Source organism: Meleagris gallopavo, chromosome 3, assembly GCF_000146605.3.
Source record: "Meleagris gallopavo isolate NT-WF06-2002-E0010 breed Aviagen turkey brand Nicholas breeding stock chromosome 3, Turkey_5.1, whole genome shotgun sequence".
In the NCBI taxonomy this organism is placed as follows: Eukaryota; Metazoa; Chordata; class Aves; order Galliformes; family Phasianidae; genus Meleagris; species Meleagris gallopavo.
Genome location: NC_015013.2, coordinates 89,359,963 through 89,386,699, shown reverse-complemented (window position 1 = coordinate 89,386,699; position 26,737 = coordinate 89,359,963). Strand labels below are relative to the sequence as shown.

Sequence of the window (26,737 nt, the reverse complement as noted above, 5' to 3'; positions counted from 1 at the left end):
ATGCTGTAGCAGATGAAGGCTGCTATTATAACAGCAGCAGCACATGTACGGTAAAGTAGTAGGTTTCCCCTTTAATGTTTTGAAACTTACTTCCATCCCAGCCAAAAACTGAGACACATCTTGTCTGTCCAGAAAGAACTGTTCTCAGCCTACGACATTCTGGAAGGTAAGCATGCCAAGGGTTTAGACATAGTAGAAGAAAAGTCATACCTCTCAACTGCACTCTGATTTCAAGTAGATAATTGCAAGACATAGCTGGCTAAGCGAACTACTGAACTTCAAAATATGACATGAGAATATTTTTTCTTCTTTTTTTTCTTCCTTTTCTTTTTTTTTTCTTTTCTTTTCTTTCTTTTCTTTTTTTCTTCTTTTCTCTCTTTCCCTCTCCCTCTCCTTCTCCCTCACCCTCTCCTTTTTTTCTTTTTCCTTTTTCCTTTTCTGTTTGGTGCTAACAAAAAGAGGGAGCACTGATTATAGTAATAGTCTTTCAGACCATACTGGAGAAATTGAATGGTATGTGTTCAGGGTGTAGCAAGCATGCAGGTTCTTCCTTGTGAGCATAAGCAAACCATGGAAGCTTAACTTTCAAGAATGCAGAAATGTTAGAGAAGAAAATTGATAAGATCTTGTATTTGATGAAAGGCTCCCAAGTGACACTCTTTTTCCTAGGAATTTATACGCTTCTCCAATCTACCATAAAGCTTACCACCATTGACCTCCAGCTATTAAAAGTAATGTGCTATTTTATCACAAGCAATACAGATTCCCATTTTCAGAAGTCTCAGAGAAACAGTAGCTGATGACAACCTCTCTTGACCTTGGCAATTGTTGATACACTACTAGTACGCTGACAAAGTTGAAAATTCAGCTGAGAGTTTAATCAGGACTGGTGTACTGCTTTTTCATCTGCTTTCAACTTATTCTTCTGGAGTGTCTCACCAATTAGACAAAGAAATGACAGTCAGCCCAGTGTCTTTCGCTGTGTTATCTTGAGTTCCTTGGGAGGAACAAGACTTTTCTTAGAAAGCTTCTTTGGACAGACGTCCTACTTTAAGAAAGCTTTCCAAATGTGCACACTGCTGTGTTTCTGGCCATTAAAACTTCTTGTTCCTCTGATTTTCTGGATTTGGATATTGTGATGGTTTTTTTTTTTAATTATATATATATATATATATATATAATTTTGTTTTCCCTTGAACATGAGAAAGCCTCAGCACTCACACTAGTTTCCACTGTATTATCAACATCAGATCCCTAGTGGAGCAAGACAGAAATCCAACTCATTCTTAAGGCAACAGACCATGGTCCCTTTAGTCTGATCTTGAAATAATTATCTTGAAAAAAGATATTGTGGAACCTCTAAACAGAGCTGTTTGATCATCCTTTGATCATGCCTTAGAGTATGGCAGAGTGCAGTGTGAGCACCCTTCCTGCCAAAAAGAATCTGTTGAGTGTTGTAGTTAAATCACGTCCAATGCCAAGTTTTACCAATATTACCCTGCAACAGGTAGCCTACTTTCTGATTTTGGAAAAACTGACTTCTTCCTGCAAGGAGTTACTACTTGCAAGTAAAGAAACATTCGGCTGATTTGATCAGTAGAGCAGTGCATAAGAAATTGCTTTTCAAGCAAAGTATGATGTTAGGAATTTGAGCTTCTCTTCTAGGTCACTGTTTTAACCTTAATGGTGTAGGGTATATACTGCTTTTTGGGAGAGATAATCAGGTTAGAGGTTTTCATTGGCCCCATATTGTTTTAGTAGCTAGAATGAAGTAGGAAGCTTATGATCAAAGAGCGTTATTCATCTTACTAAGTGTCATATTTATGGCATTACTGATTAAATAGTTTATAAGGCAACCGGGAAATTGCACCTGTCCTTTTGTACGAAAAGTACCTTTTAAATCAAAGCACCTGAGAACAGGAAATTCCCACCCTTTCATCCTGTACATGGTGGACTGACTGGGTTACAGTAGCTTTGTTCTTGCTAAGTAGGTGTGATCCTTCCATTTCACTTTTGGAGGGGACTGGGAAGCAATGTATTGGATCTAATTTTACCTGTAGCCCTCAGTCAGCATTTAGTTTGTCTCTTCTAACCATAGGCCAGCCCTTGAAGTCCTGTCTTCCCAGATTTGGCTAAAGAGAGTTGAGGACATGTGAAATCCAGTACTTAAAGGGAGCTTATAAGTGGAAGGGAGACTGACATTTCACATGGTCTGATAGTAAAAGGACAAGGGGGAATGGTTTTAAACTAAAAGAGGGGAGATTTAGATTAGATTTTAGGTGGAATTTTTTTTTACTTAGAAGGTAGTGGGGCACTGGAACATGTTACCCAGAGAAGTTGTGGATGCCTCATCCCTGGAGGGATTCAAAACCAGGTTGGGTGGGGCCCTGGGCAGCCTGATCTGGTATCTGGCAACCCTCCCATGTCAAAGGGTTGGAATTAGATGATCTTTGAGGTTCCTTCCAACCCAAGCCATTCTATGATCCTATGATTCTATGCTTTTTTTTATTTAAATCCAGGAGCGACTCCATTCAATGCCACTCACTGGCACTGACAATGTGTTCCCTCCTTGATGGTGGAAAAGTGATGTACAGCCCAAACTTCCACTGTCACTCCAGTGCAGAATTGCAGTACAACAAACTAAATGGGCAGTGACTGGGGAAAGATGTAAGTGAACTGTTTTTAATGCTCAGCCAGGTAATGCCAGATGTAAACTCCTGTTCAGGTATTGGACAAATGGTTACATCATGACTTATTTCTTATGTTAACATTGGTATTCAGTACTAAATGGAAAAGATCACACTCTTTCCTTCACAATCTTAGTCCCAGTCCTAAAGTCAACAAGGGAATGATTCAATCCCAAGCGCTTCTAGTCATGTGAAATAAATAAAAAATTAAATTAATATAAATGCTTTATATATTTTCTTTTTCTGCTAGAATAATCTTAGAGGTTACTTTCAAGCACATACTAATTTGGAACTCTCCTTCATAGAATCATAGAATCACCAAGATTGGAAAAGATGTCTAAGATCATCCAGTCCAACTGTCCAACTGTCACCAATATTTCCCACTAAACAAACATCTGAATGTTTCTTGAACATCTCTAGGGACTATCTTCCTTCTGGTCTTAATTGGGCAATCTACCCTGACTAATTTCTCAACTCAATTGACGATATTCAGGGTTTATTTGTTTCTTTTTCCACTTAGAAATGGGATGGTACCTACATAAGGAGATACTGTAAATGGTCAGGATAGCAAACTTATGATTATATTATTCTGAATTTAAAAATCTGAAACATTTATTCAATCCTGAATGCAAATCAGACAATATTAATGTAAGTTGTACGTAATCATTTAACATTCTTTCCTCTTGACTTCTGCCTCATTCATTGCAAAAATGGATAGCCTATGTGTGGGATATATCATACCTCACTCCAATAGTCTTAAAATGATTATATAGGCCTCCTCTATGGTGAATGTAAGAAGGTAGGGACTATCAAATAGACATTGAGCTTGTTTTTAGATAGGTCTAAGACAGGTGTGGTGAGTCATCTTCGTAGAAACTCTTATATTTCTCTGTTGACTCATAAGGGAATTGAAGCAACCTGCATACATCACGTCTCATTTTTAGACAGCTGAAATTAGATGAGGTGCATCTTACCCTCAATACGCACTTCTTTCTTTAGTGTATGGTCACATATTCTGTAATGCTATTGAAATCCTTGAGATAATGGATGTTTGAAGTGTTTATTACTTCGTGAGTGAGTCTCATCTCTCAGCTATAGACCTTTACTAGCTGAAGTTTAGCATGCAGACTGTGCATCCTAAACTCTCTTTATGTCAATGGAGAGAAACAAGCACTGTTAGCATCTGTTTTATTATGAGATGAATCTTTCCCTAGGAGCACCTCTATTCAACTCTTTGCCTAACTAGATGAGAATCTGTGTTATTGCACTGTCTAGAGAGCTGAATTTTATCTAGATTAATTATATGTGAAGTGCTCTGTGATCATGGGTTTATATCATATTTCTCTCTAAGGAAAGTAAAGATAATATCTGAATTGAACACACAGCAGAGTCATGGTGTGATAAAGACAAGAACATTTGCTGGTTTTAGGTGCTCTCTTACACATGTAGGGCTCAACTTTTCCATGAAACTACATGGCACTTTAAATTTTGAAAAAACAGCTCTTATTCATTTATTTATTAAAAGTTCATCAAAAAAATTGAAATTCCCTGAATTTCCCTTACAAGAAAAAATTTAATGTCTGACGTGCTGCATCTCTGGGCTATGATAACCAAAATTCAATTAAAGACATACCCCACTGCTCTCTTTTTTAAACAGCAGCCTGATCAATATCCTGTATTTACACTTATGTTCAGGGTTTGACCTGATGGATTCATTCAGCGTGAAACAGATCTTTGGAATGAAAGAAAATGGAATTCAAAGCTCTTATGTACGACTTGGAAGTTTCCCTGTTGTTCAGAAAACTGAGTGAGTACCTTGTTCTTTCACTTTATTTTCATCTGAGTCTCTGATTTCCATTGTTTGGTTCCTCTAGTTGAATCATTAGGTAAATATCCGGTACCCACACGCTCTTTCAGTTCTGCTGGCACAGAATTTGTAACAGATGCTTGAGATCCTCTATAGCAACATGAGGCTCTACCCTTATAGAGAATGAACTAGTTTCTATGTATTGTCAATGGTTGTTAGGAGCAACATTAAGAAATTCATAAAAGAACTTAAAGCTTAGTAAAGTGAATCTAAAGGAAATGTTTGGTAACTTTCCCACTGAGATTGGGGATCATAAAGTCATCCAGGCTGGAAAAGATCTTCAAGATTATCAACTCTAACTATCTTAAGCTGGATTTGCAGCTTGTGCTTCTCTAAAGACCTGTGTCTTCTGCTTCATGGATACAGCTGGTGATGGGGGTCTTGTCTGCATGATAGTATAAGCTTTTTTCACTATTGGCATCAAGAACAGAATAGGCGATGTGAGTCATGACCTGGGTCTTTGCATCCCAGAGGTTCTCATATCTTCTACACCCTGGGCACAGCTGGAGTTTCAGCTCCTGATTTGAATCTTCAAAAGGTAAAGATCTGCCACATAATATGGAGAGGGCATTGATCTCATTGGGATCACAGAGATGAGGTAGCATACCCTACCCACAAAGGATGGACATGGGTTCTTCAGGTGGGCCAGGCTGGGACCGTGAAGAAGGGGAGTTGCACTGTGTGTGAGGGCAACACAAATGCATGGGGCTCTACCTTGGGATGGGGGAGGAGCCTGCTGAGACTTTTTTGATGTAAGGTTTATTTTGAACATACTGTTTTAAGTAGGAAAAGTAAAAACAAGTTTTAAGAAAAAAATCTTATAGGAGTTTGCTAGTGTCCAGGATGTACCAAGCTCTATGAACAAACTCTATGCAGTTGGAAGAAACTCCTCCTATCAGTTGCTCATCTGTCAATTAACTATATATGTAAGGTGAAAATTAACTCTGAAGTTAAGATAATGCCAAAGTAATACAGTGTCTAACAGTTCTGACCATAGAGAACTGCAGTTCAGGCATCCTTGAACGTTATTGAACATGTCTACAGCCTATTTTTGGTTTTTAGAATGTATCTGAGTCCTGTTGAGACAATGTAAAATACTCTATAAGCTCACTTGTGCCTCAGTACCTCAAATATTAGCAAATAATTTACTTCATAATCTGAATGTCATTTATGGAGCTGTAGTGTCTCTTCTAAAAATTGTCTTCTACAAGCTACCAAAGTAACTCCCTTCACTGAAAATTCTGTAACAGTGGTGAGTCTTTGGGTGCAAGTGCGTATTCTGCTGAAAGCTTTAGTTCAGAATACATTAATATGTATTTGTTAATAGCAAGAGACCAGCTCATGGTAGATGTTGTTTTCAGTTAGCTAATAATGTTTTGGGTCTTCTAAAAGAATAAGCAATTTTTAATCCTATGTCACCATCAATTCAGTCCTTAGAGCCTTTTATAACCTGAGGCTGTCAGCTTTGTCATAGGCTATCAGAATGGTTTCTCTTCAGGTTGTCATCTCAGTCCTGCTAGCAGTAGCCTTGGGAAGAGTGAGTGCCTAATTTCACTGAGTAACCACAAGACGTAGATTGAATTGTCATCATTAACATCCTTGCAATAAATTTCACTGAGCTAGTTTGAACTTCAGCTTAAAAAATCAATGGGAATTATTTTCCTTCTTATGGAGAAAAGCTGTTGATTTTTTTTTCTTTTTTCGGTCATGGCTCTTTTACTCAGTTCATTGCATCTTTCAGATTGTCCTTCTGACTTGCATTTGTTTCATTTCACAACATTTTTTCATCCTGTAGCCCACCTGGATTGATTTTCCCTTCTCTCCTTTTATTCCTCTCCTTCTCTCTCCATTTAAACATAGAGTCTTGAAAAAAACTAAATTACAAATATACTACATTGAAAGGCAAACTCTTCACTCTGAAGTCCTTAAATGATATCAAGTCTCAGAGTAAGTAAATTCAAATTCATCATCTGGGAGAAGGCTGGTAAACTCAGACACCTTGGTCTTGACAGGGAGTATAAACATTACATGTGTGTAGAAAGGGGAATAAATCAATTTTTAGGCTCACTGAAGTTTCTGGGTATCCTTGCTTGCTGTGGCTTCTAACAGCAAGTGATAGCATGTTTGCTATCACTAGAGGGAGTTATCACCAGGACCACGCAGAAAGAAGCCCATGAAGTAAGGAAGTCCAGATTCTGATTAAGAAATTCTGGGAGTGATGATCCACTGATATGAAGCTCTGGGAAACAGAAATTATACAATCCTTGGGGATATAAGCAGAAATGGTCAAACACGAGGTAACTGTCTCCAGTACAGGAAACTCTGTCACTACTGTGAGGATGCTGTGTTCAGTCTTTGTGTCCACAGTTCAGTAGGTAAGAATGGAGTGAATGGAATGTTAAAGAGGAAACAAGTCTAATAGTGAGAAAGACTAGAAGAAGCACAGTGTAGTCAGATAAAATGAAGATGTTAATAATTGAAGTGATCACCATTTGTAAGAAACTTTGGGGAATCAAAGTTTAGTGAAGGGTCTTTAGAGCAATGAATAATGCTAGGCTAAAAATCAATGTCTACCTGTTAGCAACACCAAAAACCAATGTGGAAGAAATACACACTTTTAATGGATGTATTTAAATTCTGGAAGAAGTTACTATGGTTTATAGAGAAGTGTCCATCCGCATTCCTTTTAGAAATTAAGATTTAAAATAATTTGTTGTTTTTTGTTGTTGCTGATATTCTCCCAGAAAGATTAAAGAAGCAGAGACAGGCCAACCAACTATGATGACTTTCTGCCTGCTCAGATTTCATCCATTTATCTGTTGATGTTGCTTTTAAAATAAGTAGAATATTTTTGTCCAATACAATTATAAATAAAATATCCTAAATTAGTTAATCAAAATGACTAAGCTTCCTGTTAAATGGTTAACCAAAACACAGAATTGAAGAATTTTTCTGTTTTCAGCCTCTTGTATTTTAACTTTCATACTCCTGTGGTTTGGGAATTAAATCAAATGGATATATAACTGCAGAAAGCATCTGCATGTTCAGTCCTTTTTACTTCTTGGACGTCAAGATTCTGAGATGCTACATATAAGGTCATTGCTCACAGAAAATGAAATCTCATAAAGCTTACAGAGCTGATAACAAAAACATCTGTCTTGTCTTGCAGATAACCTCAAGCAGTATTTAGCAACTGATAGCAACATCTCATAATTAGATACAAAATCATTAACTGAGTATTATATTTAATTCACTTTATTCTTAAAGGATCTGTATTATTTTACATAAGCACTAATACTTCTACTAAGTGCCAGCTTAGTTGCATGTGAAACGTACTTATTTATCTTCTTGAGCCTACACCTACAAACTTTTTTCCTATTCTGTCCTCCAATTATTTCTTCTAGTCCTACCTCCTGCCATGTGTATCCTTCACTCTTCTCTTGCCTGATCTGATTCTGCTTGTCCTGGCATTTAGTCATGATCAGTTTGATATTTCCAATTTTGAAATATTATTTTCTTCTTCAGCATGCATATGTTGTCGGATGTGGGTAGGGGCGTTCTGGATCCTTACTTCAACTTTGTCTTTAGTTGTTTTAGGTTTCTTCATGACCTCTTGCCTTGGTATCATTATCAGTTCTGTATCACAGAGAAGAACATTCTACCAAGAGCTGCCAAAACTTCCTGCACTTAACGTGAATCCTGTTGAATGTTTCTTTGCTCTTCACATATTTTCAAGCATATATGTATCTTATTAGGAAAGGCTGAGAGAGATCAGATTCTTCTTTTTGTAGAAGAGAAGGCTCTGGAGCAATCTTATCCATGTGTATACATACCTGATAGGATATGAAGCAAAGAAGATGAAGACAGAATTCTGAGTGGTATCCACTGACAGGACAAAAAGCAATGGGAACAAATTGAAAACATGAAGCTTGACCTAAACACAAGAAAGACCTTCTTTAATGAAAGGGTAGTCAAACAATGTAACAGATTGGGGAGTGTCTATCCATGGAGATACTCAAAACCTTACAGGACATAGTTCCGGACAGCTGGTTCTAGCTGACCCTGCTTGAGCAGAGGGGTTGGACTTGATTTCAATAGGTCTGTTCTATCCTCAGTGATTCTGTGATGTGTGGTTCAATACTGCATCCTCTCTACTTCTCTCTTACAGCCATGTGTTTTTCTCTTTCACCTTCTCTTCTCAAGACCAGAGGCAGCTGGTAGGCTTGGTCTGTGACCTGTCACAAAATTTCTTGTGATGCTGGAAACTTCTGCTTATTTTCTTCCTTCCTTCCTTCCTTCCTTCCTTCCTTCCTTCCTTCCTTCCTCTCTCTCTCTTTCTCTCTTTCTCTCTTCCACTTCTGCCATCCTAACAACCTTAAGTTATCTGATTTGTGTGGAAATGAACTGGCTTTCTTGAGCCTTATTTCACAGGCTCTAGGGAAATTGACTGTTAGTGATTTTTTAGCTGCTGTGAAAAGGGTCGAATTTTCAGATATGTGGGTTGTGTCTTTTTCTTATCAACTGCAATACCTTATTAGTAACCATTACATTCAATGTCTAAAACGACAACTGATAATCTTATTTTCTCCTTTGTATTATTTTTATAGTTGTAGGATCTAATGTTGATTGTTACAGATGTAGATTTTTATGCTAAAAAAATACATGTAAGAAGGAGACCATGTTGTGTAACTGGGTAATGGCTAAGAGAGCCTCCTCCTTGGCCATTACCATTTTTCCTTTGTAGACATTGTGATTCACCTGACCTTGGAGATGGGTTAATTAACTCCTAGACTAACCTGCTGCACCTGGGGATTCTTGTGTCTTAGAGTTTTATAATAAGTTCTTCTGCAATCCATCTTCTTGTCAGAGTTATAGACCAAGGAGCTGGCAAAGAGCTCCCTTGTAGGTACCAGGCATCCAGCAAAGCTCCATAATATGGATCATCAGCTCAGTTCAGCCTGAATAAAAGAAGGAAATAAAACATTTCTGAGAACAGCAGTTCCTAAGTAAATTTGAACTTCTAGATGGATATGACTTTTTAGTGAGGAAAGAAATGAAAACTCATAAACAGAGGTGTTGTTATTTATGCAGTAATGCATCTCTGTAAAAGATGCAGGGATGAGGGACTTCAGAAACAGCTTTTATCATATCTTCAGAGCAATGAGAGTGTTTTCGGGTTTGCTTTTGGCAGGAATCCCTTCTCTGGCTTGTGCTTGCAGTCAGTTCTTCAGCACCTTAAAAAATCAGCTGAGGGTGACTGCGAATAGGTCTTTATAGTCTTCTATCACTTTAAATCTACTCAATGGACTATTTGTCAGCCACAGTGTGATGAGGTGTGGCTGGACTTATGAGGATGCTTAGGTGCCTAACTCCTAGTTTTTCTGTGGGCATTAAGCATCTGAAAACCTTTTCTGAATTTAGCTTTCATGGTGATATTCATGTTCCTAGCTCAGAGGTATCCAGAGAGACTGAGCACAGAGGCCAGCCACCAGATTTGCTTGCAGACTGCCAGGCTCACTATGCTATCAATACAATGGATTAAACCCAACCATATGTTTGTATAACTACTCCCTTAGCAAAGTAGTAACGCCACAGTTAGAATCACTACAGATGAGTAAGTCAGTAGGACGACCTGTGCCCAAAATGCAAATCAGGTTCCTAAGGGGCTGGGTTGAAGCTCACTAAATCCAGTTATGATGGTGAAGGTAGGTGGCAAGGAGTGAGAGAGGAAAGTGCATTAGACACAAATTGTGAAATAGCAGAGTTTTAGGAATTGAGCCACAGGGAAGGAAGTCTCCCCACTAACAGCACTCTTACTTAGAAATGTTCAAGAGGATGCATTGATAAAAAATGCTTTTTCAACTATCAGCATTGCTGCCTTGTGAAGTTTCTTGACGGGGTGAAGGAAAACAGCCCAATCTGTCATTGATAAAAGCCAAGACATGCCTCTTCTTCTCTGACAAACGTAGAGACAGAAAGTATACAAAGCCATTTGACCAGAAACTTGTGCTAAGACAGGTCTGCAGTGAAAGAGATCTGGATGGGTGCCCTTTTGAGAGGGCTGATGTGACCAACATGATTCCCTTCTGCCAAGTATTCCCTAGTCCTTCTTGGTGGCTTTCAGTGCCTCAGTCACATCAGTGTTATTCACCATCGCACCTCTGCCAACAGAGTGACGTCTGATTGGCTTCTTTTTTCAGTCCAAAGAGAGGGGATCTCAAGTTATCTTGTGTGCCTTGAGGGAGGTGAATGCTGGCATGCTGATGTATCAGGGAGGTATGGCTTGTGAATAGCTGTTACTGAGTACTGAGAGAGCCTTGTCAACTCTCCAAAGGGAAGGAGCTGGTGGTAAAAATGAGCTGGTGGTAAACAAGCTGGTGGGAGCCTGGCTCAGTTTTCTCTTGTGATGGAAAGAAGATAGTTTCTATGTCCTCAGTGGGAAGACCAGCTTGTAATGGTGTATAGTCTCCATGGACTTTTTATATAGCAAAAATTACAGTACTGGAAGAAGCCACAGTAATACTTGTTCTGAATTTCTAAAAAGAATTGGCTAAAAAGTAGGAAATTCAAAGCACAGATTAAAAGATGATTGAACATTATGGCTTTCAATATTTGCTGTAATTGTAAAACAAAACATTTTGGAAATTTTGAGTATGAGATTTTTGCTTTAAACTCCAGTAACAGCTTCTAGTTGAGCATGTCTTTGGATTAACTGTGAAATATTCCTTAAGAGAATCACTTTTCAGTGTATTCCTCTTTATTATTGCTGCTGTTGTCTTTATTTTCTAATGAGTACTTATGCCTGTCTGCTCAGATGTCCAGAAGCAAATATATGATATTTAGGAAGGGCCTATTTAGGACTAATCAGAGGAGCAGTCTGGCTTGGGCATTACAAACAATGAAGTTAACTGGGACTATTCAAATGGGAAAAAGAAATGGCTTAGAGGCAGTATAAACAAATTTTATAGAATCATGAATGCATTTACAAAAAAAAAAGAAAAGAAAAACAAAGAAAAATAAATTAGGTTCATTATGTTGCCCCTTGCAAGAACTAAGTCCTAAGTAAACAAAAAGAGGCTCATTATACACTGAGTAGCAGAGTAGTGTGATTACTTGCCAATGGATGTTGTGGATGTTGTAAGTTTACTAGACTTCAAGGGGAGACTGGAAAAGACCATGCATAGGAAGTTATAAGTATAGTAATTGTAGTTGTCTCTGAAATTGGCCCCTGAATCACATAGAGTTGGAGGCAGGGAGAACATGCTTGTTCTGTTTGTTCTCATTTGTAGATGTCCACTTACAGCTAATGATAAAAAATGGTGATACTGGGTAAATTATCCCTTCTGTCCAGTCCTGTCTTCTCGCTTATGGTATGTTCTTACGTTGGGGCTGAGTCAAACAGTTCTGCTTTTTGTAAATTCAGATTTGTGCATGGATGATGGAGTCACAATTTCTGCCTAATATAATTATAAAGTGTGATTCAAGAAGGTACTGTTCTCCCAGGCCACCTGCTAGGGAAAATCTTCTGGGACAGACAGGAGGTGTTGTGCCTGTTTTGGGAAAATATTACAATATCTGTTGCTATAACTTGGTACATTTATAGTGGATTTCAGATGTGTCTGCCCACTGCTGGATGTCACAGATCTCCTATGTACCTGGAGAAGAACAATATGATTTACTGAATGTGTGAGCTAAAGCATCAGGTGCAACTCAGCTGCTTTGACCTGATGGATCCTGTTGTGAAGTTTTCACTGCTCTTTATTTAAGTTGAGAGCTTCTGTGTTGGAGTAGAGAAGGGCTTCTCAAGGACAGAACCATATGGAGGGAACAAGCTTGTGTTCATTGCTATTCAGGCTGCCAAATACAGCAGATTTTGTGGGAGCTACGTGATATTTTTGGGAAGCATTGCTGGGACAAGCAGAGTTTTAGAAATTGTGCTTTACATTGCTATGCCTGATACATTTCTGTCTTTTTCCCTCCCCATGCCAGGGATGTATTCCCACAAGGTCTGCCTGATGAATATGCCTTTGTAACTACCTTCAAATTCCGAAAGGCTTCCAGAAAAGAAGACTGGTATATTTGGCAGATTATTGACAAGTATGGCATACCACAGGTATGAGGCCCTTTGCTTCCAGAAAGAGCAGCCTTGTTTCCTTCTGACTGCATGAATCAGCCTTCTTGCCTTAACCTCCCACTCCTTAATTTTTTCTTGCTGAAAAATCTTTACTTTTAATTTGAACCCTGGAGGAAGTATTGCACAGACCTTGATTGTTAGCATGCAAGTATATGTGTTAGTTGGAAAGAGTAGGGGAAATACAGCTCTTGAAACTGCTTCTGGGTATGTGTACAGACTGGGAGAAGAACAGCTCTGTGGGGAAGGATGTGGAGGGTTCTGGTGAATGAAAAGCTGAATGTTTGCCTCTTTGGGAAAGGATTGCCACACAGATATACAGCAGAACAAGAGAGCAGTGTGCTATAGCAGGTTTGCATCGTACATTCTAGATAACATCTGAAGGCATTATGGACTCTTTACTTAAGAAATAACACTGTGCTATGAGTCTTGGCTGCTGTAGAATTTGATCCAGATTGGCAGGTACTCTCGGGAACTTGGAAGAAAACAGTGTAATGAAGAGTCACTTGATCCTATGTGGCATTCTTAGCAGTAGTAATGTAGTGTACAGGTTCAGGTGTGCTCTGGAAGGAGGTGGTTTGTTTTTCAGGTTCATATGTTTTGTTAGAGATGGCTGAATCTTGAACTGCTTGGATGTGGGGAGAAAAAGAGCTCTAGATTCTCAGTAATGTTTTCAAAAGTTCCTTAAACTGTAGTGCTAGAATTGTCCTAGAGCCTCAAGAGCCTTGTTTCGTGTGTCCAGTAGTGTTTGGGCCACTATAAGTCTGCAGAGCTGCTTGGCTTATGGACTGCAGGCACTTCTGAGCTAGCACTGATCTGAGGGGGCATTTCCAGCCAGCATGGTGCTCATTCCATGCATATTTTGGTGAAGTCTGGAAGTAGCCTATGTGACTTGTATCAGATACGGTTTAGTGCCAGCGTTGCCAAACTGCTTCCAGGTCTGCAACTCGTGAGTGCACCACTGCTTCCCCAGGCTCTGTGCTCTGCTCCATTCCCTGCTACTGCTACTAACTACTTAACTTTGTAAAAGAGAAAATCAATTTGTAAATGAATTAAAGGTATCATGTCTTCAGAAGCCTATTTTTGGCACTCCATAAGTTGCAGCATGGGGTATGCGTAGAATAGCTCGTGGGAGGAGAAGGGCAGAGATAAAAGAAATATGGAGAGAGGCAATGGTGAGATATTTATTCTGCATTGTTTCAAATGGAGTGGCACGATTTAGTACAATATGAAATGGGACTTTTGTTTCCATTCATTGAAAGTGCTTTGCCCAAGAGGAGTCACTTAGGACTTTGTTTCTTGTGTGCTACACTTCTTTGATTTACACTGAAAAGAAGACTATTGAGGCCACCTGTCTTTTATCCCTTCTAGGTTTCCTGCATCCTTAAGCACTGTCTCTTCCATTTCTAATTAACTGAATTAGACAAGGAACCAGTCTCAAACACTGTCTTTAAGTTGCATGGTTTGGCTGTATCCACACTGTGCAAAATCTGGTCCTAGGTCTCCTCCGAGCCTAAGGCATAATCATTATTGTTTGTTTTGGTTTTCATTTGAAAGTGTCTGAAATAACATGTAGGCAGTACAGCTCATCAGGCTGTTTTCTTATCAGGAAATGAGGGATTTGTTCCATGCCCAATGGGATGGCTGAAAGCATGCGATGGTGTCTAAATAGCAGAGTCTACTCTGATGGGAAGTAGTGGAGGATCTGTTCTGGACAGGATCCAGAACAGGCTCAACTTTGTCTGTAAAACTTTGGAGAGACATTCTGGACATGTGCTACTACTCAGCCATGCCCAAACATTGCCTGGGAGGCATCACAGTGGTATGGGATGAAAACATGCCAAGGAATCTGAACATGAGTGAAGGCTATAGATGATCATAGGGTTGTGCTCAAACCTGTGTCCTGCCCAGTCTTGTTTTTTAGAACAGGTATAGGCACCCATCCAGTTTAATGTTATACCCAAATAATGTTCTCTGCTCCTTTCTTGGGCTTCTAACCTCATCCTGTGCCATCTCTGGCTTCGGAGTGTTAGCTGGCAAGTAGAAAGTAAAAAGGAGGAGACTGTGTGTTTTATTAGCAATATCACTTACATTACTTTTGTTTGTTTTCAGGTCTCAATCCGACTGGATGGAGAGAACAAGGCTGTGGAGTACAATGCCATTGGGCTCACCAAAGATGCCGTGAGAGTGGTCTTTCGAAGTGCACGAGTCAGTGATCTTTTTGATCGCAGCTGGCACAAAATTGCCCTCAGCATTCAGTCAACGGCTGTCTCACTGTACATAGACTGCAAGCTTGTGCAGATGCTGCCTATTGAAGACAGGGAAAATATCGACATTCAAGGAAAGACTGTGATTGGCAAACGCTTGTATGATAGTGTCCCCATTGATGTAAGTACTGAGTGTGCTGATTAGAACTGCTGTAGCGTTCAACACTGAGCATTCAGCTTGTGGCTGTGTTTTGGAGTGCTTATATTGTAATTGGCTCTTTTCTTGAAGCTGCATTGCTGAAATGTTACCTGTGTTACATAGATAAAACAGGTAGGCATCTCGTTGTGTACAAGACTTGCTGCCTGCTTATATGAGACTGCCATTATCTCTGTAAAAGGGATTAAAAATGAGAAACCCATTTCATATTTCTGATCAGTCTCAGAAAGCACTATACTTAAGACCAGAGACAAAATCATCCACGAATACTATCAAAATGAATACTGAGCTACCCATATCAGGGTGTTTTGTTGTCCAGTCTGGCATTATGAAAGTTTCCACCTGTGACAGCAAAAGAGGGGTGAAAAAAGGAAGCCTGTTAACTCAGTTGAGTCACAATATAGTCTCAGTTCCTTGGAAAATAAACCTGATTTTAATGTCTCTCCAATTGAACTTGACACCTGCACTTTGGATTTGATTGTCTGGTAGGTGTGTTAACCTGGTATAACTTAAGCATGATTGTTTGGTGGTTTGAGACTTTTAGGTAATCTTTCTAAGCTGCACAAGAAGGATGGAATGTGCATATTGAATGTGCTAATAACATTTCTCATGCTGGGGTAAATGGTCAGAAGGCACAAGGCGCAACAGGATAAGAACAAAACTTATGTCTAGATGACATTCTAGGAAGTAGGTGGAGAGAATATGTTTTTTCAGACAGGAATTTGGCCAGGACAAAGAAATTAGCAGACCTTCTTATTTGTATTAAAAACTGCTTAAAGTTTTAATAGGCATATCAAGCTCATTAACACAGCACTCTTGGAGAATGCTGAGATACTGCTCCATTATTGATGAAGAGAGATTGACTACAGAGCCACAGAATCATAATGAATTTAGCTCTATCCGCATTTTATTTGTATTCCTCTGCATTGTACATATCCAAACAAAAGAACATGCATTCTTTAAGAATTCAATGTCTCTGAAACTTGCCTCACTTTGTCTTCCAGTTTGATCTTCAGCGGATGGTTATTTACTGTGATTCTCGGCATGCTGAGCTGGAGACTTGCTGTGACATTCCTTCAGGACCAGTAAGCTTCTTTTTGTCATTAATTTATTTTCATATGAACACTCTTTGTTGAAATCTATTACACAAACCAGGAAATATATGACAGTGTGGTTTTATCATTTTTATAAGGATGGTGAATCAAACCTAGCCGTATAACTGGTAATTTAGCACTGCCTGAAGAGAACCACTGTAAAGAGATGAGTATGAGGAGTTTGAAGTTTCCAAGTCACTTTTCCCCTGTCAAACTGTCATGGCAAACAAAAGTCTGAAGTGATGATGGAACAAAAGAACTTCAGCATGAAATATTCAGCACAAATCCCACTGGTTTTATTTGGGAAAAAGCTAACACAGTGCCAATAGCTGCTTAGTTTCCTGTGCCCAGTTCTCAGTAGTAACTTCCACTCTCCCTCTTCTCCCCTCGATCCTGGTTAAAGAGTCTCATTGTTCATTTTGCCACATTTTCCTCTATTGTTTGAATGAATTGCTTCTATGGGATTTAATTCCTGATATACTTAACCATGCATTATCCAGTAATTCCTATTCAGTTTCTCTAAAGTGGGTGGAAGAGAAAGCTTTCTATCATCAAGGCTTCATCATGACTTTGGGTGTTTGGATATAGTGCCAGGTCACAGTCCTGACAGAAGCACCTCCCGTGGAAGTGAGGCCTTCTGTTGGCAGCGAGCAAGTTGCCCACCTCAAGACTTTCAATTGCTCCTGTCCTCCTGGACCGAAGGTGAGTGATGAGCGTGTTTTCTTTTTGGTGTGTTATATGGGTTTGGAAATAGAGGCGTAATACCATGCAAATGAGTTCTAAGAAGGACTGCATTTATTTGTGAGGTGCTTTTAGATCTAGTGGTGCTAAGTATTTAATAGAAAGAGCTAGATGTGTTATTCACAGATGAGGTCTCTGTAGAGGTGATGGCAATCTTTCCAGATGTTTTCTCTTAATCTAACAAAGTGGGTTTTGACTACGCTGATGGTCTTGACAATAGCTTTGAAAACAAATGGGTTATTTTTATCTACTTCAGATGTGTGTATCCTTCTTCAAATGAGTGGTAAATGGAGGTAAATATAGCCGTGCTGAAAAAAATCTCATACCTTTTAATGATCAAGTGGTTGCTTCTATTGGTTGTGACTGGAACCTTTGAGCAGCCAGCTTTACAGTCATTTCTCTAGAGGACATGTCATTTTCAGTCTGCTGTCCCTTAAAACCAGAACACTTTTCTGTTGTCCTCAGTGGCTGTGGGACTGAGCCTCTCGCTGCATTATATAATGAAGTCTGACTAATCATGTATTTTCTTTAGGGGGACAGAGGCTCAATTGGCCCTGAAGGTCCTAAAGGTCAAAAGGTCAGTAGGATGTGCTTATTCATCTGTTTAATAAAAACAACTGCAAAAAGTGTCAGAGTATGCTGAGGAGTTGAATATTTTGAGAAATAAGGATTAATTTAGCATATCACTTAGTTTAGATACATTTCAATGATCCTTGGAGTGCTGGGGGCTCTGCCTGACATATCTTTTCTCTAGGTTTGCATTTGAGTTTGTGTTTCTACTCTATGTTACTTTAGAATAAATGTATTCAAAAAGCTTTTCTTTTGCTTCTAAACTGGCATTGTTGCAAACCACTGTAATTGACTGTGTCATGCACAACTTTCATGATGAGTCACCTGGAAACCCTTCTGTGCTGAGCCTTGCTCAGCAGCAATAGAGAGCTGTAGGTTAGGCAGCAGCCTCCCAATCACTCCAGAAAATCTCTTGAGACTGGGGCAATGAATTACCCACAGTCTGTTATTATCAAGTGTGTTTGAGTCATGAGCTTTTATTAAATACAGACCACTTTCCTTAGTATACTTCTTCCTAGATAATAGGGTAGGAGAATGGTTATGATGGCTGCTTTAAATTTCACAGTGCAACCTCCATATTATCCTGCATATTCTGCAACCTTCTTCGACGTGCGTATGTATACCTTCAACACAGCCATTCCCCTTCTTGTTTGGCTCCCGTTAGAGACGTGAAAAAACAGACTGAGAGAGGAGCAGTTGTAGTGGAAAAAAACAGATTTGCATTGCTTTGGAGATGAAAGTTGGTCATGGTGGTGGGTCCTATTTTCACCATCTGTGTGATTAAAAAGCCTTTGGGGTACAATCTGTATTCAAAACTGTGTCCATCTGAATCACTTCTGAAAATTCAGTCACTGTGAAACTGGTGAAAAAATTAACTGCAACCCAGGAAAAGGTATTCAGCTTTTCAGTTCTGAAACAACTCCCTGTTGGAGGCAAGAGGAAAAATCTGAGGGTTTTGGAAGGCCAGATATCCTCAGCACTGTTTTTTGTTGTTGGCTGATTTCATTCTGTTAGTTGTTTTATGGGTGAGCTTCTCTTCTCTCTGCAGAGAGGAGTTTTGAATGATGAGGATATGTGTTTTGGGGTATGTTTCTGATGACAATAAAGAACATAGGAGCACTAATGCTCTGATGTGCACACCTGAAACTGCAGAAATTATTTTCTTATGTGAATATAAATAGTAACTTTCTATTTTAATATGTGACAGCTTAAATAATTCTTCAAAACAGAATGGCAGAGTCAGTACTGTCATGAGGAGGCTGCAGAAGGACGATTATGATTATGATAAAACCACCCTGCAGCAACATCCTGTTGACTTTCTCTGTTTTGAAAAGTTCTTTGCACTGGTGAGGATGTTGGTACTATATAAAAAAGCACTGTGTGGGAGATATTAGGTGATTACCTCACGGACATGTCCAAGCACTGCATCAGAAGGCTTTCATTAACAGATCTCCGAAGTGGGTGTCCCACTCCCCCAAAGTGGGTGACTCAGTGGCTCTGCAGCTGTGTCATTTCTCCTTCAGTTTAGTGGTCCATGACTTGCAAGCTACTAAGGCAGGACTGTGTGACATGCCCTGAGAACTGGGGATAAGAATGTAACTGATGGTTGAATACAGACAATTTAGCTTCTTTATCTGCTGGCAAAGCACAGATTTGGTTCATCCCCAGGACATGCCTTTGGTCTCTGGAGATGGTTGCCAGCTCTCAGCTTTGATGGATCATGGCTGCCAGCTCTATGGCTAGTATGGCTCACCTTCCTTCAATGACTGTAATTCATATTTAGACATGAAAAACTCTTCTAAAGTAGGTAAAAGATAACCTTCTAGAGGGTAGTCAAAGAGAATGGCTCAAGTAGTGTGACAGAGAATAAGACAGAACTGCCTGTTCAGGATAAACTGATAAACAGATGTGGCACCTAGAGACATGGTTTAGTGGTTGTGGGTTGATGGTTGGAATTGATGAACTTTTCCAACCTTAATAGCTCTACAATTTTACAATTCTATGATTCCTTACTAGCAAAAATTAAATTATTAATGTTGTCAATAGCAGTTCTTGCAGAGATCAGCTAAAGACCAGCTTGTCACAGTCTGTGCTCTATGTGCAGGATCTAATGCCTCACTGAGTTACTGAGGTACCCAGATTACATGCTGACAAGTGGTAGAAAGTGGATGCTATCTGCAGCAACCCAATATTAACATGTTGTGTACCAGGTCACATAGAAATCAGTGGCTTCTGTATTATGGCTTTGAAATGTCCATAATATGTTTTAGGATCATTCAGCTTGTCTACTCATTTCTGAGTTGAGTTATGTTTGAAAGCAGTGTTGCTGCTGTGTGACATAAATCAAAGAGCTGTGTCTTCAAGAAAGACTAAGTAAATTAAATAAATAAAGATCAAACCTAAGAGTATAGCTGTTTAAAATGTGCTGTCAAGCAAGTACGGCATGAGAAAAGATTAAGCAGTAATTACTTAAATGTCTCTATTTAAAGTAAACTAATTAAGAAGGAAAGGAGTTATCACAAGAAGGTGGAAACAGTGATGTCAGGGTCTGAGTCAGAAGTCACGATTTTCTATAGAGACATTATTAGTATGGAGCATCTCTAATTAGGAGTGATTTGCATGACTGAAATCAAATCCTAAATGACTTGAACTCAAGGAGTATTTAGGGGGACTGTAGATGCTTGGGCATTATCAAACAACAATTTAAAGACCAATACTGAGAAATACCCTAGAAGGGACTTTGTGGCCATAGAAGAACCCAGGAAAGAAGCTCATTCATAATTCAGTTTATGGGAGTAACCTGAGAAATTAGTCCCACCAGGGAGTACTTTTAGGTCAGTGTTCAAAAGCAAAGCAACCTGCTTGTCCCAAAATAGGGATCTATGGAGAGGCTGATAATGTTAAGAAAGGGAAAACAACAGTAGCATTCTTTTCCTAGGCTAAGACAGATTTCTTAGTTGTTGCTTTGGTTTGGGTTTTGGTATTGGTTTTTTGTTGTTGTTGTTGGTTCCTTGTTTTTTAACTGGACTAGCATGGACTAGCAATAGCTGCTGGCTTACTCGGTCCTTGTCTGAAGAAAGAGTAATGGCTACATATTTCTTTGTAGTTTCTTTGTGGTTCTTTGTGGGCTTTTTTTTTCTTTTTTTTTTTTGATAGGAGGGGGAAGTAGAATCTCTCCGTAGCCATCTCTTTGTATGTTACCTTTCTTTCATTTCCTTTTAAGGAAGCAGTGAGAGTGGTTGTGTGTGTTGTACCTTTCTGCTAGCAGATCTTGAAAATCTGATGTGAGTCAAAACAATGTTGTTTTTTTAAAAAAAATTGGAAGTATACAAATAACTCTAAAATCTTGACAATATTTGCGGGTTTATTTTTTTCCACGTCTTAGGTGTGCGTCTTCTTGGTCTTATGCAAACCAACTTTCTAAGTCCTTCCTGGCTAACCAGAAAATAATGACTTTTGAAGTACCTCTGTGCCTTGCCAGTGCACCTGGAAGACTTTTAGCAATGTTTTTATATGAAAAAAAAAAAATGTATGTAATTCATGCAGGTTGTTATAAATGCAATGAAGTCCACCCCATCCTTCTGGACTTCTGGCAGGAGCTGAAATCTTGTCACTGGAGAGAGGTGGAAACAGAAGTGTCCACAATCTCAGCCAAATTTTCATTGCACTGCCTTCCAAAAAAAACCCCGAAGCAAACAAAGCTACCCATGAAATGCAAGCACCAACGTGGTGCAGCTTACAAGTGAGGCCAGCAGGGAGGTGTAAGAGGACATCTCATCTGTTATTTCTGTGCCTGTTAGGAAGGGGGTGAATTATCTCTGTGTTACCAATGACCTTTCTTCTTTTCCAAGGGAGAAAGCGGCAGCCAAGGGCTTCCTGGACCCAGAGGAGAAAAAGGAGAGTCAGTAAGTAAGAAGTATCAGAACAATTTCAAGTAAGGGAAATAGAATACAAGTAGTTGTTCTCTCCTCTGCTGTGAACTTTTGCTGGTAATGTTGGTGTACTCTGAATGTTTTTTCTTGTGGGCCTTTGTATCAGGGAGAAGCTGGTATTTCTAGCATTTGTTGGTATATCTGAGGGAAATGAATTAAATCATCCCTGACTTCAGTTGATAACTAACTTAGTATTAGCCTTTCAATCATATGTGACTTGGATGTACTTGGTTTTAGCACAGCTGCACATCCAGTAGGGACAGTTGCACTCAGAAGATGCAAATCACTCCTAAAAACATACATCCAGCTGACCAAGATCCAGCTTTCTCCAGCTTCAGTTAATACAAATGCCAGGGTGTGTTTCTACACAAGAAAATCTTTATCCCTAAGTAAAACTCACTCTATTAATGCTTGTTGGTGTTTTTGATTTTGGTAATGTAGTTTTAGATTCCATCATTAATATCAAATAAGATGCTTTTCTGGTGCTGAAGTAGAATTGGTGATGAGTTTTCTGTTTTAATTTGTTGTTGAATTATTATCTAGGAATTTTGCCAAAAATGACTTTCCCCATGTTATCTGTTCTGTGACTATGTGTGTATGTATATATTTGTGGTATGTAGATATTAAAGAAGGGATGAAATACATATTTACTGCACAGTTTGACATTCTTGCTAGCAAATGTACTCTTTCTTCTCTTTTTGTATTTCTAGGGCAGAGCCTATGGCAGAGGAGAAAAAGGAGAAAAGGTAATGTAGTATATAAACCTTCGTTGGACTAGTTAAATGAGAGATGCTAACTGTTGCTTTACATTATCTCATAGGGTATATTTGGAGTGCACAAGATGCAGTAAATGTGATACAGTTGGATCTTTGTGGGGAAGTTTTATACTGGATTAAGCTTCCCTCTGAAGAAAATCTTTCAGTTGTTCACTGCTTTTCCCCTTCGTATTCTTTGACTTTCCTTTGTGCACTGGACATGTAAAACTATTAAATTGAAATCATAATCTTTGCTTTATGTAAGCAGCTGTGAGTTCATGGAAGATAATGCTGTAAAGCAACTGGCTGGGAGGATGGAAAGTAAACGGAATGTATAAGTTCAAGTTTATTGAATTTTCAACAGGATTAAATTTCGGTTATGAGGATACTGCTGTAACTCTTTTTCTCCATTGGATTTTTTTCATTAATAACCTGTAGGATGAAAGCCAGAGTATTTTCCTACTGCAAATATGAGCTGAGACAGAGAAATAAGACTTTGAGGTTTCGAATTACAGATACAGAGTAAAACCACTGCAAATTGCTGGGTCACCTGTCTTGAAAAATGTGTTCAGTTGCATTTAACAATGAGGAAAAAAACACAACTGGACTAAACTACCTTTAAAAGGATCTGGGTTTCCAGACAATTTTAGCCCATTCCCCTTTTCCCTCAAAATGAGACTGCAGAGGAAAAGTATCTGTTTCTGCATGCAGTTCCATATTACACCTAGATATGGATGTTTTCCTTATCACTAAAATGCAATTTCATGTTATGGAATGGGAAAACATTGACAGGAGGGTATAGGAGACAAATGGATGAAATAAGGAAGAAGTCATGCTTCCTACTGAAAATGGGATTGAGTCTGTAGAGCTGGTTTCCACGAGTTCCGTGGTTAACTAATTGCTCAGGGAATTTAAAATAATATTGGTTTGTGGTCTGAAAGAGAATGGTGCAGTAGCATGAACATGGCATTTATGACCATTGCATCTTCCCATCTGTTCTTTCTGTGACTGTGATTTATTGATTGTTAATGGTGGTAATGCGTCATGTGAAATTACAATCTAAATGAGGGTTGCTCATGGCAGGAAATATTACTGAGCTGGGCTAGAGACATGGGGGTTGTAAAGCACACATTTCAGCATCCATCTTCCTGTAGTCCTCCCGCTGACAGCTAGTATTTAGCCTCTGAGACTCAGAACTCAGCCTTTGGAAACCAGCTTGTGCTTGGCAGGTGGTGAGAGTCAGCAGTCTGATGGGAGACGATGTTTACAATGCAAGTTGTGCTGCAGTTGAGGCAAGTTCTTGTTTTCTTATGTTCTGATCTCTGCAAAAAGTGGTAGAAAACATTACTTCATCTCTGTTATTCCCATACCTGAAAAAAAAACAAAAACAGTCTGCACATCTGGAGAGCAGGAGGTAAAAATAAGAAGGTCCAACAGACATGATGTGCTTGTACAGAACTATTCTGATTGGGCTAGCCAAACAAAATAGATTGCCCTGAATGACTATGTGGGCAAGGAGATCCATGAGTTAATGGCCAGTTTTTGTTTATTTGGTACTCCTGCCAACTCAAGCAGTGTGTGCTCAACTGTGGTAGCCAATACGTGTGTGTCCCATGCGTGTGTGCCCAATGGTTTAGAGTCACTGCTGTTGCTGTTGGAGAGCCCAGGTTTATCTGCTGTGACTCACTGGCTTGAATAAAAAGAAGATCTGGGGACAAAGAGACATGGTTAGTGGGCATGGTGGTTATGGGTTGGTGATTGGACTAGATGAACTTAGTGGTCTTTTCCAACCTTAATGATTCTGTGATTCTATGTGTATATAATTGTTCTTGAATGCAAAAGATCATCTTTAAGGTCAACCTTCAGGTGTGAAGTTGAGCCTTCAGGAGAAAGCAGTTAGAATTTTATGCTGGCTGAGGGGAATCACCCATGCAAAAGGTTTCCATTCAGTGGATGTGGACCATGACTCTTTCTTTGTGCCAGAAGAAGTCTCCGTGAGAGGGAGGTAACAAGAACTGTGGAGAGATGGGATGCAAGTGTCTGCGATGCTAATTGACATCCATACTTCTGAAAAAAGGAGGAGGGCAGTGTAGGAAATGAGACCCTTTCCAGACAGAAGAATGTGACACCTGAAAGGAAAGGGTTCATGTGACTCTTTTTCATTTTCCTGCTGTGCTGTAATGGATGCATGAGCATGAATTCTTGTTTTTCACTGGCTGTGACAGATTTGTTTCCTTGATTTTTGTTTGTATGGGCCAGTGCTGGGAAAACAGATCAGACACTGGACTTCAAACAGTTGCAGTCTAAGCAATCTTTGCTATTCATGTGCTGCGGGCTCCTTTGTAAGGACAAGGCTAGAATCCTAAGTGTTGATAGAGGAAGGTTCTCACCTTTGAGAGGACTGAGATGAGCAATTTGAAATTATCCCCTTAGAATACTGCTCTCTACTGTGCCAATGTCAAACACCTGCCAGACTATGGTTTTGCCAAGTATTATGTATAGGGCAATTATGTGAAGTCTGAGGCATTTGTTAGAGGGCAAATCCAGGACAACTGCAGAGATACTGGCCTTGCTTCTCCAGACCATTTCCCTAGTTACACTACTAAGTTCAAGCCAGAATGATACTTGTATTAGAACATATAACAGGCCAACCACATCATTAGTGGTAAACCATAAGATAACAGCAGCTGTAGTTAAAAACCTAATTCATATTGACATGAGGCCTTGTATGACTTTGAAAACCAAGAAATTTGCTGTGTTGTCTCAAGTGACAGCCTAGCATGTTCTGCCAGGCCTAAATAACTCCGCTTGACAGAGAATGACAAAAGAATTGCACACAGATATAAAAACAGACAGTAACATAATGCACCTCCTGGTGATAATGTCATATGCTCTTGGGTGAACTTTCCTATTGAAGTGTGATTCTGTTGCCCCTGCTCTGTGTTGGGTCTTAAATTTCTGCTGTTCACCATCATCTTTCAGCCCTTGAAGTGCTTAAATTACATGTAGTCTGTTATATTTCTGCTCATGAATTCATGCTGTGTCTTCATTGACTTGCTTTAAACAAGCTTCTGTGACCAACGTTCTAATTTTCATGCTGTGAAATACCCAAATCTATAACATGATCTCTATAACATGATCACCATGAAGGTAACGTTTTGCCTTTATTTTATAGGTGTTATTCAAATAGATATTTGTTAGATCAGATAGCCTAGTCTTGCAGAGCTCATAAGAAAAACCTTCAGACCTCTCGTCCGAAAGGATTAAGTGCAGGAGAAGAATGAGGACAGAAAGAACAACTGTAGAGCATTTTAAAGGGTAATTCAAGCAAGATGGAGTTTCAGTGACTCTTGATCAAAGTCAGGTAAATCACATTTGACAACGGAGGTTCTGTACAGTATGAGACTTGCATTCCTGGGGCACAGCCATCCACATCGCAAGCGATCCTGTCCTTTTAATACCTCTGTAACAAGTTTAGATTAGAGGCTAGCAACTTAAATCTTGTCTTGCACAGCACAGAATATTGTCCAGCAGTGCTGAGCCCCTTTCTTATATCTCCAAAACCAACTGTGCTGAAGAGGCTTCATAGGTGAGAAGGTGCGTGGGGAAGTGGTAAGTTTGTAGGGTAGGTGGTGAAAATAAGTCACTTGTGGTATGGGAACTTCACTAGGAAATATTTTTTTCATTTTTGTTGGTAATGCTAAGGGAAAACAAACTTACTATCATCTAGCTTAAAAGGAACCAAATGAAGTTTTTTTTAATGCAGTATGCATTGGAGCTGTTCTTTGCAGTCTGCTCTGGAGGATAAAATTTGTGTGTTTAAAAAAAGAATACTTAGAAATTCACTGAAGAAAGACATCTGCCAAGATCTATTCTATACAAAGTCATTGTCTCTGCTTCAGGATGTCTGCAAGTCATTTTTAATTGTGATCTGCAATACCAGGATGGTAAGCTGGTGAAGTGTCCAGTGAGGCCACTGCTGCAGATGAGATATGGGTTATCTATTCTTATGGTTTTGTGTTCAATTTTTGATGAATATCCCTAACAGCATCATTGCCCAGGAGGGGACAGATTTTTTCCACAGTCCACTGAAGGTTTGTCCAACGCTGTCTGTAGCTATTGAATAAGAGTCTCTGGCTGCTGGTGTGCAGAGGAAAGGTATAGAGTAGCTTGGTTATTAATACATTTTCCCGTAGGAAAAACAAAGAAGAAAAAGGGATTTTAATGGAAGAGTTGAGTCAAGTGATTGCTCCTGTGAGTTTTAATTATTTTTTTTCCACAGGAAGCCACTCTAGCACTTTGTAGAGGAGAAAAATAACCAGGAGAACCCATCTTCATGTGTGGAGACTTGGATGGAGGTTTCATTATGGATTACTGTGCCCTATGGGAGTTCTGTTAATATGTTTCCAGGAGTATCTAAGTTTTCCCTTTGTGCTTTATCTATTCCCCTTCATGCTAAATAATCACAAATTCAGCAATGAGAAACAAGTTTAGAAGATTAAGTCTATATTCTTCTAACAATGTTGTTTTCATTTT

At 39.2% G+C, this 26,737-nt stretch overlaps 1 protein-coding gene across 1 annotated transcript in view; it reads left to right on the top strand.

Annotated features, from left to right (window-relative positions):
• COL22A1 (collagen type XXII alpha 1 chain) overlaps positions 1-26,737 on the top strand; it is a 136,868-nt gene that overhangs the window by 104,198 nt on the left and 5,933 nt on the right. Inside the window, exons 42-50 of the mRNA XM_010709391.1 lie at positions 133-166; positions 4,383-4,494; positions 12,544-12,667; positions 14,798-15,073; positions 16,114-16,194; positions 16,792-16,905; positions 17,477-17,521; positions 21,366-21,419; positions 22,157-22,192. Coding sequence (XP_010707693.1) covers positions 133-166; positions 4,383-4,494; positions 12,544-12,667; positions 14,798-15,073; positions 16,114-16,194; positions 16,792-16,905; positions 17,477-17,521; positions 21,366-21,419; positions 22,157-22,192 — 876 coding nt within the window. The remainder of the gene's footprint in view (positions 1-132; positions 167-4,382; positions 4,495-12,543; positions 12,668-14,797; positions 15,074-16,113; positions 16,195-16,791; positions 16,906-17,476; positions 17,522-21,365; positions 21,420-22,156; positions 22,193-26,737) is intronic.